This window comes from Monopterus albus, unplaced genomic scaffold (genome assembly GCF_001952655.1).
Source record: "Monopterus albus unplaced genomic scaffold, M_albus_1.0 scaffold105.1, whole genome shotgun sequence".
Lineage (NCBI taxonomy): Eukaryota > Metazoa > Chordata > Actinopteri > Synbranchiformes > Synbranchidae > Monopterus > Monopterus albus.
This window is the reverse complement of record NW_018127985.1, coordinates 3,564,838-3,580,371: the sequence shown is the minus strand read 5'-3', so window position 1 is coordinate 3,580,371 and position 15,534 is coordinate 3,564,838. Positions and strand designations below refer to the sequence as shown.

The window sequence follows — 15,534 nt, the reverse complement described above, 5'->3', positions numbered from 1 at the left end:
GCTATAATACATTTTGATGTGACACAGTCGGGTCCAGTAGACGATGGCTGTAGAGAAGCTTTAGTGATTCTGACATCAGTCGTAATAAAGATGCTGAGTGTATACTGTATGTGCACCCTTAACTTTATTTCACAGTACTTTGTCGGAAAGCAGATAACATAGTATTAAGAAATCAAATAAAAAAACACACTTTTGTGCTCTTTTGTTTTGATGAAATTGAACAACTGTTGACTCTTCTAAAGGTTTTCTCAACACTTTAAACTTTAGACACAGAAGTGCTACAATATGTGGTATAAAAACATGTTGCTAAATAGCTAAATGAACTAGAAACCCAACAGCTCTCAGAAGATACTGAAATGATTTTATAAAAACAACAATAAATAAAGACATGTCAACAGTGCCAACATTGAAATAAAACAAAAGGAAATTTACACGTGTACACATAGTCCAAAATCTTAAGGCGGTTGAAATATTAAGTCAGACAACCAAGTTAACACTTTATAAGGTGCTTACATAACACATTCACATCAGGCTCATACATGCTTCATTTCACATTAATAAATAACAGCAGTGACATGACACATGAAACGGATCCATAATGACACTGACAAATACAAATGGGTGATCAATGTCTAAAAGAACAGAAGAAGAATTGAATCACTGACAGTCTGATGCTGACGTTTGTACCCAGTTTTTGAGTTTGCAAACATGTGACCAAGACTGAGGTTGGCGAGAGTGGTGCAGGTTAAGCAACCTAATATACAATGCACAAAGTATCAAAGCAGAAAAGGATTTGACCAGTGTCAGGGAGGAAAATTTGGAAAATATTTGAGCCCCAACTATACTGAACTCTTATGGCAATTCAGTTAAAATGAGCACTACATATAGATGGACATTAATGAGAATAGAAAAAAATCTAAATAAAAAAAAAAAAGACATTTGCTTCAGGGAAGTACAGTAGCTCAATTTCCTTAAACTCATTCATTCATTTTCTACCGCTTAGTCCCTGAACAAGGTCGGAGCCAATCCCGGCCAGCAATCGGGCAAAGGCGGGGTACACCCTGGACAGGTCGCCAATCCATCGTAGGGCTAACACATAGACGAACAACCACGCACACCTATGGGCAATTTAGAGACACCAAGACACTGAGCTGCATGTCTTTGGACTGTGGGAGGAAGCCAGAGTACCCAGAGAGAACCCACACAGAGAACATGCAAACTCCACACAGAAAGGTCCCAGGTGGGGCCTGAACCCGGAACCTTCTCGCTGTGAGGCAACGGCGCTAACCACTGCACGCTGAAGTCACATTCGGCTTTTCCCGTGTTTTAAGGCTCGCCACAGCGAATCTTCACACTGATGACTCACATGTTGACATTTGGCGCACTCTGGATTCGAACCCGGGATGCCGCGGGGAGAGCGCCTTAACCACTAGCCTACCAGGGACAGCTTTTTTTCATAATCATGAGCACAATTCAGCAGAATGTACAGTATATAATATCAGCAAAGATTGTTTTGAATGTCTTTGCAGGAGTAGAGTTATATTATTAAGAAAGAACAGCAAAGTTAAAAACATGTTTTACTTATTCATTAACATACAATGAATAACCATGAGCCTGATTGGAATAAGTTATATAAACATCAACAAAAAAAAAAAAAAAGCTTTAAGTCTTATATTTACTTAAAAACATTTCATGGTATACAAATTCACAGCCAGTATGTCAGAAGATTTCAGTTTCACATTCTCAAATTTTACTCTAGCATGTTGATATTTGTCTGGTACGTAGCTTTCGTAGAATACAAAAAGATTTAACAGCCTCATAGTTAAAAATGAAATGAGACATCTCAGCAAGCAACAAGGCCCATCTGTATAACAAAATACTTTCCTGCATTTATCTGATCAGACATTATGCAATACAATACAGTGGAAGAAATATCAAAGCAAAAAAAACATAGTTATTAATAGCATTAAATAAATATTTTCTTGAAAATATTCATAAAAGCTGCCATAGACAGATCAGTATATGTATCTGTTACATTCATCCATCGAGCTCCTCTGCAGGGAAGAACAGGTGTCTGTGTACCTAAACAAAAGGTGACAGTGTACAGCTACCTTCCCTTTGAAGTGTTAGTGATTGATATCAGGCCTTCAACACCACATCCTGTGTGGATATTATCGTTTCCCAATGTCTTTAAGTTTGAAGGAGTAACTGATACAAAAAAAAAAGCTTAGTCTACAGCCTACCGTTGTATGTTCACACATTACAATTCCCAGACTGTGCAGAAATATTGTAAACATTTCAGTTATTTTTCTACTTTGGTACTAAATGTTCAAATGAGAGTTCATGAAACTGATGACTGAGCCTCATTACAGGATGAGATATACTCTATTTTCTATCAGAATCCAGTCAGTGAATACTGCTTTATGGGATTACGGGGATTTTAAAATTGTATATGCATGTGAAAGCTTAAAAAATATAATTAAAAAAAACAGGCAGTTGTGGTAAAAATAGCAAATATTCCGACAGGTTTAAAGCGGTACATGCCATTCTTTTAACAAGATAATCTAAATAAACTGCACTCCATTTGATAAATCTGATTCGTCCACCAATACTTCTCCATGTACACAGCAAACATTGAAAATATAGAAACCCATAACTGTACATTGATTTATTGAAGTAAATATATGCAGGGAGAGAAGAAAAAGATTATTTTTGAAGAAAAGGTTCAGATAGTTCGTCCAAAAATACTGAGGTTTTGCTTTACATATCTTCATATAGTAGTTTCATATTACACAACAGCAAATCCACTGTCACAGGACCTGGCCATGCGATACCCAAAAACCTAAAATCCATTGTAACATACATAATATTAATTTGCAGTATATTTTCTCATTAATAGATAAAAGTTTTCCTGATGAATGCTTTACATAATATCACAAATTGTAAGAATATTTACCCCATTTTCCTCACAGTCAAAAGAGAATGTAGCTAATACACATGAATGAGTAGTTGATTATAATATGTTTTAATAAGTTTTCATTTATTCAACTGTCAGATGAGGTTCTTGTGTCATTTCTGCAATGTGTGGTCTATTTTAAAAACACCTAAAGAGGTTATGATTTATGTTGGGCTGATACACCTTTCCAGTAGTCCAAAATATCATGCAGGTCCTCATCCTTTGCAAACTGGACTTTCTTACGCAGTGCATGGCCCGCAGCCATGTATTCCTCATCTTTGTGCCGTTTGCGGTGAAGTTTAAACCGCTCCCAGATGCTGTGTGAAGGTTTGCAGTAGTATTCGGGACTGGAGGAGAAGCTTAGATTGTGATACTGGGATGCCAAATGGGAATATGCTAAGTCTCTGGAGCGGCAGTGAGTAAGAGGCTCCAGCATGGACTTGTGGCTGTCAGGTCCTTCAAGCTCCTCTATTTGAGCATCAGGATATGAGTGCCGGTGGTCAGTGTACTGACGGATCTTCTCTGCTTCAGCCCTCAGAATGGCAGCAGCAGGAGTTACAGTGAGAATGGTCTCTCCTGTAGGGGAGGTTTTCTCTATGTACTTAGATTCAGAACGATAAGGCCTGGGGCTTCGCATGGGCCCTCCTGTGGCAGTGCTGGGCCTCTTTGGTGAGACATCAGAGGTTCGATGCCTCTGCAGAGAATGATGGTAGCTATCCTTGTACTCTGGGGACAGAAGGCCAGATTTACCCTGTGGGTGTTCTGATATTAGTATGAGCTGTGGCTCTGCTGTGGACACCGCTCCAGATTTCACCCCTTGAAAAGAGGTGGATTCTGACTTTAGAGCATCTATACAGTTGTTAATTATCTGATTGACTTTATCCACCTCTTTTGCAATGGTGGAAATCTCCGCAACTGACCCCTGGCTGTTCCCAACCATTCCCATGTCACACTCCCTGCGTTCATGGTGGTCCACGCTTCGCACCTCCATGTAATTTCCCTTCATCATTTTAGGAGTATCACTTATCTCTTGAAATTTGTACTGCTCCATTTCACTAGCAGATGGTAAGTATGGCATACGCATCATGCTTTCCCCTGCCAACAACTGCTTCTGTGACATTCGAGATATAGTCCCCCCTTCCAGTTCTTGTCCATATTTGAGTTCCATTATATTTTTCTTCAGGCTATTAGATTTTTTGTGCTTTTCATCTTGCTGACGTTTTCTTCGCAAGCAATAATAGACCACCCCCAGAAAAATGACCATGCTAAAGAGGCAGCCTAAAATTGTCATTATGTAGTGAGTGGCAGTTGCATTGTTTACAACTCTGCTCTTGCCACTCCAAGGGCCAGTAGTAATTGTCAGACAAGTGTGGTTGTGTCTTAGAGAGTTACGTATTGAAGCGACACAGTATGTGTAGTTAGTGTGTGGTTTAAGGTTTTTTAATTCAATATCCTCCTTTATATCTTTCAGGTTCTGAATATCTGTGAAAAAGCTGTTGTTGTACAGAACCAGGATGTACATCTTCTTGTAGGGATGTGGAATCTGAACTGTGATGGTTGCACCTGTATTTGATACTTGCTTGAGTTTCATCAGAGGGCTTACTTCCAAATCGATGTAAGTTGTACTGATGGTAGTCTCTTCCGGTTCTGTGCCTGAGGGACATTCATCCATCCCACCAAGTGTCGAGTCAGGTAGTGGTAGCATGGACTCAGTGGGCATAGGAATGAAAGGTGTCACATAATCATCAGTACACACAGTGGTGAGCATGTGAAGTGCATTTCGATATGTTGGATTGTTAGGATTCTGGCTCAATAAACTGTAACCAGAGACACCAGGTGGGGAATCACACACCATTCGCTCATTCGTCCTGTTCGGGAAAACTGAGAGCCATTTGACAAAACCAAGTAATTCACATGAGCAGTTGAAAGGGTTGGTATACAGCTCACAGGTAGTCAGTTTAGTTAAACTGGTAAACGTGGACCCGTCTAACTGCTGGATTCGGTTCATGGAGAGGTCAATGTTCTCTATGTTGGGGCATTCCCAAAAGGCATTGGGTGTCACAGTCTCAATCAGGTTTGCCTGGAGGTAGAGGTACTGCAGCTTTCCTAAACCCCTGAGGATCCCCTCTGTCAGGTTCCTCATCTTGTTGAAGCCCATTTGAAGGACTTGTAGGTTAAACTGAGCAGAAAAGGCTCCATCCTCTATGTAGGAGATTTCATTCTTCGTCAGGTTCAGGTAGGTCAAGTTGGCAAAGCGACTAAGGGAAGAATAATGGATACTTTTGATTTTGTTTTCATTCAGACGAAGGTCCACGATGGTGCTGTTAATATGCTGTGGAATGGCCTCATAAGGTGGTTGGTTTTGGCTACAAATTGCAAGCCATACAAAGCCCTTTTCGCCTTCAATTAACCAACAATCTCCACTGACTCTGCCAATATGAGTCAAACATACAATGGCTACAGACCAAAACAAGGCACTCGTCACCATGCCTAAGCTGCAGGCCATTGGTGCTTCTCTGAGAGTCGTGCAGGGCCAAATAGAGAGAGAGAGAGAGAGAGAGAGAGAGAGAGAGAGAGAGGGTGATACTGTGGTGGTTTCAATACAACTGAGATGATCCCGTTGGTAAATCAGCCAGATGATCAACTGTTCTCAGGCCCAGAAACAAACCTTTTATTTGTCTTCTCTTCATTGATAGATGGTATTGCCCCTGTGTACCAATCAGAAAATTGTTGTATATCTACCTTTACGCTGAGCTTGTTTCATTGAGGTTTTCCTGCAGTGAACTTGTGGTGATGCTTAAAGGACATTTCACCACCTCAGATTGGCTTGTGCTATTCTGCTTATAGGTTACCATGATTAAATGGTCTCATCTTATTGTTTCTCCCGCTGTCTTCTTTCCTGTGTCTTGCTCATGTGCACGGAGGAATAACCTAAAATATAAAGAAAAGAATACAACAGTTATATTTGATCCAGATAAAGAATTTACTTATTTCGCATGTTGGTATTGAAATGTTGCAGTCTAAGCCTAAAATTAATGTTTATTGCACTCCTAGTTCATACCACACCAATTTGTTTGTACACATTTTAAGAGATGTTTGAAGTCCCTGTGGCAGACTGCTGTTAAAGGCAACCACTGGCCAATTACCACTTGACAGTCAAGGAAAAGCAAGGTCCCTGTTTTCACACCATTAACCTGAAGACTGTCAGATGCAACTGTGGAGGCCAGTGTTAAAAAGCTGCGTTATGGAGCACCACATGAAATAATACTTTGGATCAGTGTATTTAGGATCTTTAAAAACCTTCATGAATACATGCTTTTTTAATGAACTGAAATTATGCAAGAAAAAATTAGGAAACCATGTTCATTGTCATTACTGGATCATCCTAAATTAAATTAAGACATTTTGCAAAGGGAAACAAGTCATTGCAAAGTGGGGGAAAAATATCCCTAAAGTTTTTTTTTTTCCTGATTTGTTTTTTCTTAAATATGCATTACAGCACACAATATAACATCCTTACATGCATGTCTTCTGTAGTTTCATACAAAGGTTGTACCATTTAACCAACTCTGTGATATGCTGTAGAATATCAGGTAAATTGTAAAAAAGATTAACTAGATTAAAAAATATTTTCACTTGATTTGACATTTCACACATAATTCAAAACCATATAAAAGTCATCCTTTGAAATTTTTGCTGAACAGTTATCATTGTCACCACAAGTGACATTGGTAAATGGTAAAAATGTAGGCAAACCAAAATTTAAAAAAAGTCTTCACCATTTTAGGAACTGCCTACATGAAGACAAAATATGATTCAAAACTTTGCTTTGTCAAACTATAGTACATGCCATTTCCCTGTAACTGAAACATTACTAGCAAGGCTGTGCTCCTTTTACATATTGTAAACATTCTAAAGAATATCACTAGGAACAGCTGTGCAACCATTACAAAAAAGCAGCACTTACTTGAAAAGTAGTATTATTTAAAAAATAAACACGTATTTTAAATGAAGGAACTCACCACTGGAAGAATTACTGAATAAGCATACTGTATCTGCAACAGGTTGGTCATGCTGACACTTTTGGTTTGGGTAAGTTTTTCCAAACTTTACACAGTGTGATGGTCTGTTCCACCTCAGACATTGCAAAAGTGAACCATATCACTGTTGTAACATGGCTGCCTTTCTTTGCTGGTATTTTGTCATGTTTAGCTGCCAAAAAAAAAAAAAATCCAATTCCGAATTATGTCCAACAATCAACACTGCACTTTAAACTGATAAACAGATACATTGGAATATTGGTAATATACTCTGAGGCGTTGCATGTTTCACATAGATTTGACTTGGGCCTTGAGGGTGAGATCACATTTGAATTTACAGTATAGCTTTTAGATTAGCCTTTTTGTGTTTTACATTTCATACATTTTCTGTAAAGAATGAAATTGGTACAATATGTTTTCCTTGTCAGTTCACTATTTTTGTTTTCCCATTGCCACTTTTTACCAAAAGTGTATTATGTGGTATATGAAAATCAATTTTCAATAAACTCTGACTGAATAACTTAAATGAATGTTATTGGCAATATGGTCCTGACAAAGTTCAACAGCTGAGGTCAAACCCTGTCATTGAATTGTACAGCTGCAGTTTTCTGAAAGACTGTCCAAACTTAAAAATGCTTGGCCTGAGTTTCATTCAAAAGTGCATAAAAGACAAACGAAGGGCAATTTTGTTGGCTAGAAACTGTTTTAATTGCAAATGTTCTTGCTTCACACAGTACTAAGACATTATCTGCAATAGGGCTGAGATAATCACAAAAAAGCACTGGTCAGCTATTCAAGCCCAGATAAAGAGCAGAATGAAATGCTGTAGTGGAGGACACTGCAACAGAATGCCAAAGGCTGCCATTCCAAAACCACCTTCATGATGACAAAAGAGCAGTAGCAGAGGAGCGTTGAAGAAAAGAACACTTTCAAAGCCCCTGGGAGGTAAGAGCTTCAAAATCAAATGTTCCATAAAATGAATATGAAAAATTCAGCTCTGCTAGATGTCTGGCAAGCTGAAAGATCTGTTAAAGATCACTGTTATTCACCAGTCTGACCTTTATCACAAATACTGCATGGCAGAGATTCATCTGACCTAACCTCCAGGCGCTCACAGCGTGGCACATGGTGCAAGACCCTTTAGCAGCTTAATGGAAGTTTAACTTAAACATGAGAAGTATCCTCTTGTTTAGAATCCATCTGCTGTGTTTTGTTTGTCCACAGTGACGCACTCTAGTGAGCCTCTAAGTGATTCACTGCCTCACCGCTCAAACCATGCATAAATTACAGATAGGCTACTTCCCTTTGTTGGGGTAAACACAAAAACACCAGCATGCTCACACTGATACTATACAGTAGTCCTGCCTGACACAACACAGATTTTGCATTCAAATGCTGTATCTTAAATCCTGTACTTAATCCACAGTACAGGCCAATCAAAAACAACACCTGGAGTGGTCGGTTGGGGGATAAAAAAGCAACTACATTATAAGTTTCGAGTGCCTTAGTTTTATGCAAATCACACAAGAAAAAGTAATGGCACCATTTGCAGTTTCCTGGTTTTCTGCATAAAATGGTTGTGAAATGTGATCTGATCTTCACCAGTCACAAATATCAACAAAAAGAATATTTCTAAGCTGGGAAAACACAAACTTTTGTGATCTTTCATGTGTAATTATTGAACACCCCCATTAAACCTACAAAGTGATGGTGGAAAAAGTAATGGCAACTGTGTGTTAATAACTGGTTGAACCACCTTTGGCAGCAATAACCTCAAACAAGTGCTTCCTGTAGCTGTGGGATAGACCTGCACAATGTTCAGGAGGAATTTTGAACAATTTCTCCTCACAGACTGCTTCAGCTCAGTCATATTCTTTAGGATATCTGGTGTGAATGGCTCACGAGGTCATTCCACATCATCTCTACTGGGTTGAGGTCTGGGCCCTGACTGGGCCACTTCAAAAGGAGGATTTTGTGTCTCCAAAGCCATTTTGTGGTAGATTTTCTTTGATGTTCAAGCTTATTGTCCTGATGCAATTGTCGTTCTGGGCTTCAGTTTGTGGACAGCCACCCTGACATTATCCTCTAAGATATGTTGATAAACCTGGGAATTCATTTATCCCTCTACAGATGGCAAGTGGTCCAGGTCCAGAAGCAGCAAAGCAGCCCCACATCATGATGCTCTCTCCACCGTACTTTACTGTTGTGATTTTCATTTTGGTATGCGGTTCTCTTTTTATACCACATGTACTGCTGTGTGTTCTCCTTAAACAATTTTACCTTTTGTTTCATATGTTCACTGATATTTTCCCACCGGTGTTGTGGAGTGTCAAGGTGGTCTTTGGCAAACTTCAGTGTGCAGCAATGTCATTTTTGGAAAGCAGTAGTTTCCTCCATGATGTCCTGCCATGGATACCATGTCTGTTCAATATTTTGCATATGGTTAACTCATGGACAGAGATTTTAACTCTAGAGTTCTTTTTTAACCTCCTTGAGCATTCTGTGTTCTGCCTTTGGAGTGATCTTGGCTGGGCACCCACGGCTATGGAGAGTAGCCACAGTATCAAATTGTCTCCATTTACAGACAATATGTCTGTGGCCTGATGAATATCTGAAGTCTTTGAGATGACTCTGTAACCATTTTCAGCTACATGCAAATCAACAACTCTTGATCATAGGTCTTCTGAAAGGTCTTTTTTTTTGTGAGGCATGACTCACATCAGTGGATACTGCTTGTGAACAGCACACTGACACTGTTTCATTGTTTTTATAAGTCAAGGCAGCTCTAAACCACACTTCCATTCTAATTTCATTAATTGGACTCCAGGTTTACTAACATCTGACTCCAGTTGACGTTCAGACATCAGAAGCCTTGTGTTGTCATCACTTTTTCCACCCTCACTATGTATGTTTAATTGGTGTGTTCAATAAAGACATAAAAGATCGTGACTGTGTTTCATCAGCTTAAAAATATTGTGTTGATATTTGTGACTTAGGTAAAGATCAGATCACATTTCATGACCAATTTATGCAGAAAACCTGGAAATTGCAAACAGTGTCATTGCTTTTTCTTGTGTAGATCTTTAAATGAGCCTAAGGCAGTCAGCAGTGCATGTTGCTTTATTTGCCAACACAGACTCACTTTCCATAACGGCAGCAATCTGTATGGTCCAGTGCTAGCCCTGAGTGTCGCAGGCCAGAACACCCAAGGCATCAGAGCTGAGTATATTCCTCTATCAGACACAAGCAGCCATTCCAAAGTCTTGTTTCCATTTAGGCTTTATGCACTGGGTAATGAAGGCTTTTCTTTTTCTTTTCCTCTTCTGTGGATAGCCTATTGAAACCCTGCTCTTGAAGAATGGTTCAAACACAGCCTTGTAAATGTCTGTTCAGGTTGCTCAAGGCTCCTTGATACCTCACTTCTACTCAGTAAATCATTTGGTTCATTTGTTATGAAAAAGGCTACAAAACATCACAAATGCGGCTAGACAGGTAAGTATGAGGAAATACAGATCTAGCTTTGATGAAATGATGGGTTTCCAGCTGCATGCAGCACAACTAAATTTGAGCAAGGAATCTGACTTTTTTATTGGCACCCTGTGGAAAATCAAGAGGTCAAGAGGCTTGAAGTAGGGATAGGATGTTGCGAAGTGGCAGTTTTGGCAGTACTTTAAGTGGGTTCTTTCAGCTACTGTGGCTATCTGTGCCTGGCTGGAGAATTTAAATGTGATGCAGAGGAGTCATCCCCACACAGACCCTCAGGAGTGCTCCTCTGCCACAAGAACCAGTGCTGCAAGGGAAACTTTGACAGAAGCTCCAGAGCATCATGTGGAGATAAAAGATGTCAAAACTACTGTGTCTTCCTCCCCACAAACAGTCTTATATTATCCGCACCTCACCCACCCTCTCTGGCTATCTCTGCCTCTCAGTTCCCTTCTGTTTGTCACTGTGTCTGTCCAAACAATTTCACTGTGCATTATAAATTAATATTTTCCTCTTCTATCTCCAGGTGTCTACAAAAGCCTGATATCAAAGGATCTGTTTTTAGAGTCTGGGGCCCTGCTTTTTCTTGTTTTTTCCCATGCTTCCTATCTTGTGCTTTGTGATGGTGAAGGTGCCCTGATCTCTGAGGACCCTCCTCATCCATACCAATGACTGCCCTTTATTTGATGTAATTGAAAATGCATGCTGGGAAGAATGGAAAGAAGTGAGGATGGGAGACCAGAAGGCGAGAATCAATTCACTAGAAATGTGCTACTTTTCTTGGGGAAGGAAAACATTGTCCTCATTGAAGTCTTCGGAGAGAGGGAGAATGAGGGCACATATGCTTGGGTTATATCACAACATAATAAACTTGTACTGTAATTACTCAGGGAATATTGCACAGAAGGAATTGGCGGTCCAGTCTTCATTGACTACGGTTTGTTTAAAGTTCAGTGTTTTGTATAGATGGAGCTCGATGAACTGAACTCATTTGTTTTTCAGACAAAGCCTTTTATTCCGTGTAACAATCAAGAGTTGCCTTATAAGATGGAAGTAGAAGGTCTCAACATGACATCCTGTGGCTGAAATACAACGAGAAATGTAGTGATGAGATGCTGTATTTAAACTCAAAGCACATACTTGCAGGGACGGGTCTAGAAATTTTTGGACAAGGTGGCCAGACTGGGGCACAGACTCAGTCGGGTGGCACATTTGAAATATATGTAAAAAGTAAATGAAATCCATAGTTCTATGAATTAATAAACCATACATTATGATGACTCAAATAGTTTACTTTTTGTAATAATTTGATGCACATAGTGCTTTCTTTGCTAACTTTGGCTGTTCTTTATTTATTCTCAGTCGAGGATGTCACTGCTGCACAGTGGTTTCCCTTAGTGAGGTGAATCATGCCAAGTACTTCACAACAACACAGTTGGAGAAATGAATGCAAATACAATTCTGCATGCATGATATGAAATAAAACTAATTAGACCAATATCAATTATAAAGCACCAGAAAAGTGTTAGTTGTATTTAAGGCAACAATTTGTCAATGTTTTTTTTAAATTTTTCATTAGTTTATACTGACAAGCATTACATTCTGACACTGGCAGGGGTGGCCAATCAGATTCTAGGGGTGGTCGGTGCCACCCCATTGCTCTGCCTATGCATAATAGGTAAAGAGCTGTTGGTGATATGAGTCCCAAATATAATCAAGAACTTTTGAAAACACCAGTTTCTATTTTATGTAACAGTTTTGGCTTGATTAGACAATTAAATGAATGTCACAAAAATTCATAAACAGTATATGGACATTAGTATTTCAGCTATTGTTAATGTGACACCTATAAATGTATGGTAACTGTTGTTGAATATTGTACATATGAACCTATACTTTCCTTATTTTGCTCTGTAATCTAACATCCTAGGTTTATTAAAAATTTTAGAGCTTAATAAATGGTAAATAATGTCTTTCTGCTGCCAGTTAGCACTGGTTCCCTGCTAATTAGCTGCAAATTAGAATCAGGATAAGTAATGCTGCAGTGCGGGTTGATCTCAATTAATGCTGATGATACATTAGTGCTAAATGTCAAATAACAGACCTCATTTGGATAATTAAGGCCCCGAGTGCAAAGGTTGGGCTAATAAAGAGAGGCACCCTGAATCTGAAGCTGCCTCCTGGCCTATACGAAAGTTAAATTCACCCCACTCACCATTTGGTATTCCACGCAGGTGTCATACTTTGTAAAACTTTAAATGACTTACTGCCTTGCCATCTCTTGTAAATTCTCAATATCTCACTCTATTGTTCTTCAGTGTATCAAGAGTCCTTCAGCAGGCTCATGATCTAGCATGATTCAAGCTTAGATGAGAGCAAAAAAAAAAAAAAAAATCTCATTACAAACTAAAAGCTCTGCTTTGGCTGACACCTCTTATAAAGATGATAAGCCATGGAGAATGGCATGGATTCACACTGCACAGATGGAAATAGATGCAACAAATGAAACCATGCACAAGTAAAGCAGCAGTGCAACATAATTAACAGAAAAGAAGACATCCCAAAAAAGTGAACATTGCACAGTTCTTTCTTAACATTAGTCTTATGATCTTTGTACTATACACATAAGGGATGTTATTCTATAACAAAACCATAACTGTTAAGCTTTAGTGCATGCATACTGAACAGGAGAAAAAGCAAATGGCCAACAGAGCATTTATCAAAGGGACAGGAGGAAAGTAGCATTTAATTTAATTCTGTACATTTGAGAGTAAGATACAACTTGGAATAACACCTGAAGGTTTAAATGTAATTTTCCAGGCCATCAACTGACCATCAACTCGGCGTGTTATTTTGGTCTCCAAGCCAAAGTGTCTGCCAGTAGTGTTTCTAGCTGCTGACTCATGGCATGTTGAACTGAAGCGGGAGCTACTGTGCTGCCCTGAGCGTGACAGGGACGCATGGAAACTCACTGTTCAGGTGGATTTAATGGGCCTGTTTTGTGTCAGCTTCCTTATGTTTGTAATTTTATGAGAAGCTATAAAACTCACCTATGTTGACTATAATCTGTGATAAGACAGTTATCCTCATCTTTGTCAATTATCTTGCCATGCCCAGCCATGGTTCACCCACCAATTAACCTTCAGAAAGTGACTGGAGCTAATTCAATTATGCTGACCTGCAGGACTGTGCTTCTGACCAACACCTCGACCTGAGTCAGTGCTCTGATTGACAAGCTGTGAATAGGAGCAGCCATTCCCTGTGCTGAATGTTGATAGCTGTCTGACTCAGTGGAGTATCCGACACATTGAGGAGAAAATTATCACTTTGAGATTAGCTCCCCGGCACTGTGAGAGAGTTTTTAACTCAAATAATCTACATCTTGAAGAAGTAGTTTGGTTTCCAGGAAAATAATAAAATTTTACTTCCAAGATTTGCCTCACTTTTGTCAGGACATTCGTAACACTTGCAGCAATATGCAGTTTAGTTTGGCAGTATATGGCTTTGCTTGTCTAAATTTACTTTATGCAAATTTAAAGTTTTATCAGTGGCATGCTGACCAAATGTACACTATCAAGTGTGTAATTGCAAAGATGATCCATGTATTGATATTTTAATAAATTGTATGCCCATGTCAGATACTGTATATTCTCATCAAATTTTACCACAAATACATAATCCTGATTTAACTAAATTAATTCAAAGCAGTATGTTAAAATGCTCGGTGAGTCATACAAATAATGATACAGTGAAACACTGAAGACTGAGGAGGCAACCAACAGTTACAAACCGCAAAAGCAAATAAATCAAATAAAAAAAATGTACTTTTAAACCAGCAAACAGGTTGCAATGTTTCCTGTCTTTTAGTGGTCATTTTGTGTCTCACTGTTGTTGTTTCCTATCTCTTTGTGGTCATTTTATGTCACTTTGTATCTCTAGTAGTTCTGTGTCTCTTTGTGGTTGTTACTGTATATCTTAGTTTTCATTTGATGTCTCCTTATGGTCATTTTGTATCTCTTTCTAGTAATTCTTCGGTAGCTTTGTGCCTCTTTCTGGTCATTTTTGTATCTTCATAGCTGTTTTGCGGCTCTGTTGACATTTGCCTCTGTGGTAGCTTTGTCTTTCTTTTTAGTTGCTTCTCTGTCTCTGCCTTGAAAGGAAAGTTATTGTTTCTGACAGAGCAAATTCTCCCAGGCTCAATAAGCAGTAGAGGATGCAACAGAGAGCACACATTTAACTATCAAAGGACTGAACTTAGTACACCACAGAAAGCCAAATGTAGACTTGAAGGAGATCTCAACATGAGATGACAGGTACACCAATGGGAGGACTTCCATTCCAGTTAGGTTAGAAGATGCAACAAACAAGGGTCTGAAATGCTAATGGCCATTAGTGGAGATAAAGTGCTCTGATAACAATGTCAGAATTTGCATTTTTATTGCTGTTGTCTTTTTGTATTTGCATCTGCAAGTGCACATGGGAAACAAGGGGTAATTGGTTTACAAAAGAAAAATACTATAGTATGGACTATTACTAAACAGTACGAGGGGAAAGCTGTGTATTGTTTGAGCAGCTCTCACATATACTCACTGATACTATAGCTGTCACAGCCATAACAAAACCATTCACATTCATTTCACACATGCCTCCCATCTGACAGGCATTTCATTAGGATGTATCATTCCCTATTTAAAGAAAACAAACAAATTAATGGGGTTTTTAACAAGAGGTTTTATCATTAAAAACAGATCCTCCATGTAAACGTCTCTCTTTTACAGATGCTCATCCTCTAGATAGCCTTTTGTAAAATACTTGAACAAGCTTGTCTAATAAATAAATGTCATGTGTCTCATAAGGAGATGAGACAGAAGCGATCATCATTCTATGCAACAAAGTCGAAAGGTCATATAACAAGATATGTTACACAGTGGACAGTGGCCTTTTGTGATGTGATTAATTATTTTTCTGATAAAAGCATCTACTTCTATCTTGCCCTGCTGAAATGAATGCTTTCAATCAGAACATAGGGTAATTATTTTCACTGTGACGCATTCA

General features: G+C 38.9%; 1 protein-coding gene across 2 annotated transcripts in view; it reads right to left on the bottom strand.

The window, feature by feature from the left end:
- Positions 1 to 1,223: 1,223 nt before the first annotated feature.
- Positions 1,224 to 15,534, bottom strand: part of elfn1a (extracellular leucine-rich repeat and fibronectin type III domain containing 1a) — a 59,299-nt gene continuing 44,988 nt past the window's right edge. For both annotated transcript variants that reach the window (XM_020610562.1, XM_020610561.1), the window contains one exon: positions 1,224 to 5,887. In XM_020610562.1, the coding sequence (XP_020466218.1) occupies positions 3,114 to 5,462 (2,349 nt within the window). In that variant the 5' untranslated portion in view covers positions 5,463 to 5,887 and the 3' untranslated portion in view covers positions 1,224 to 3,113. The remainder of the gene's footprint in view (positions 5,888 to 15,534) is intronic.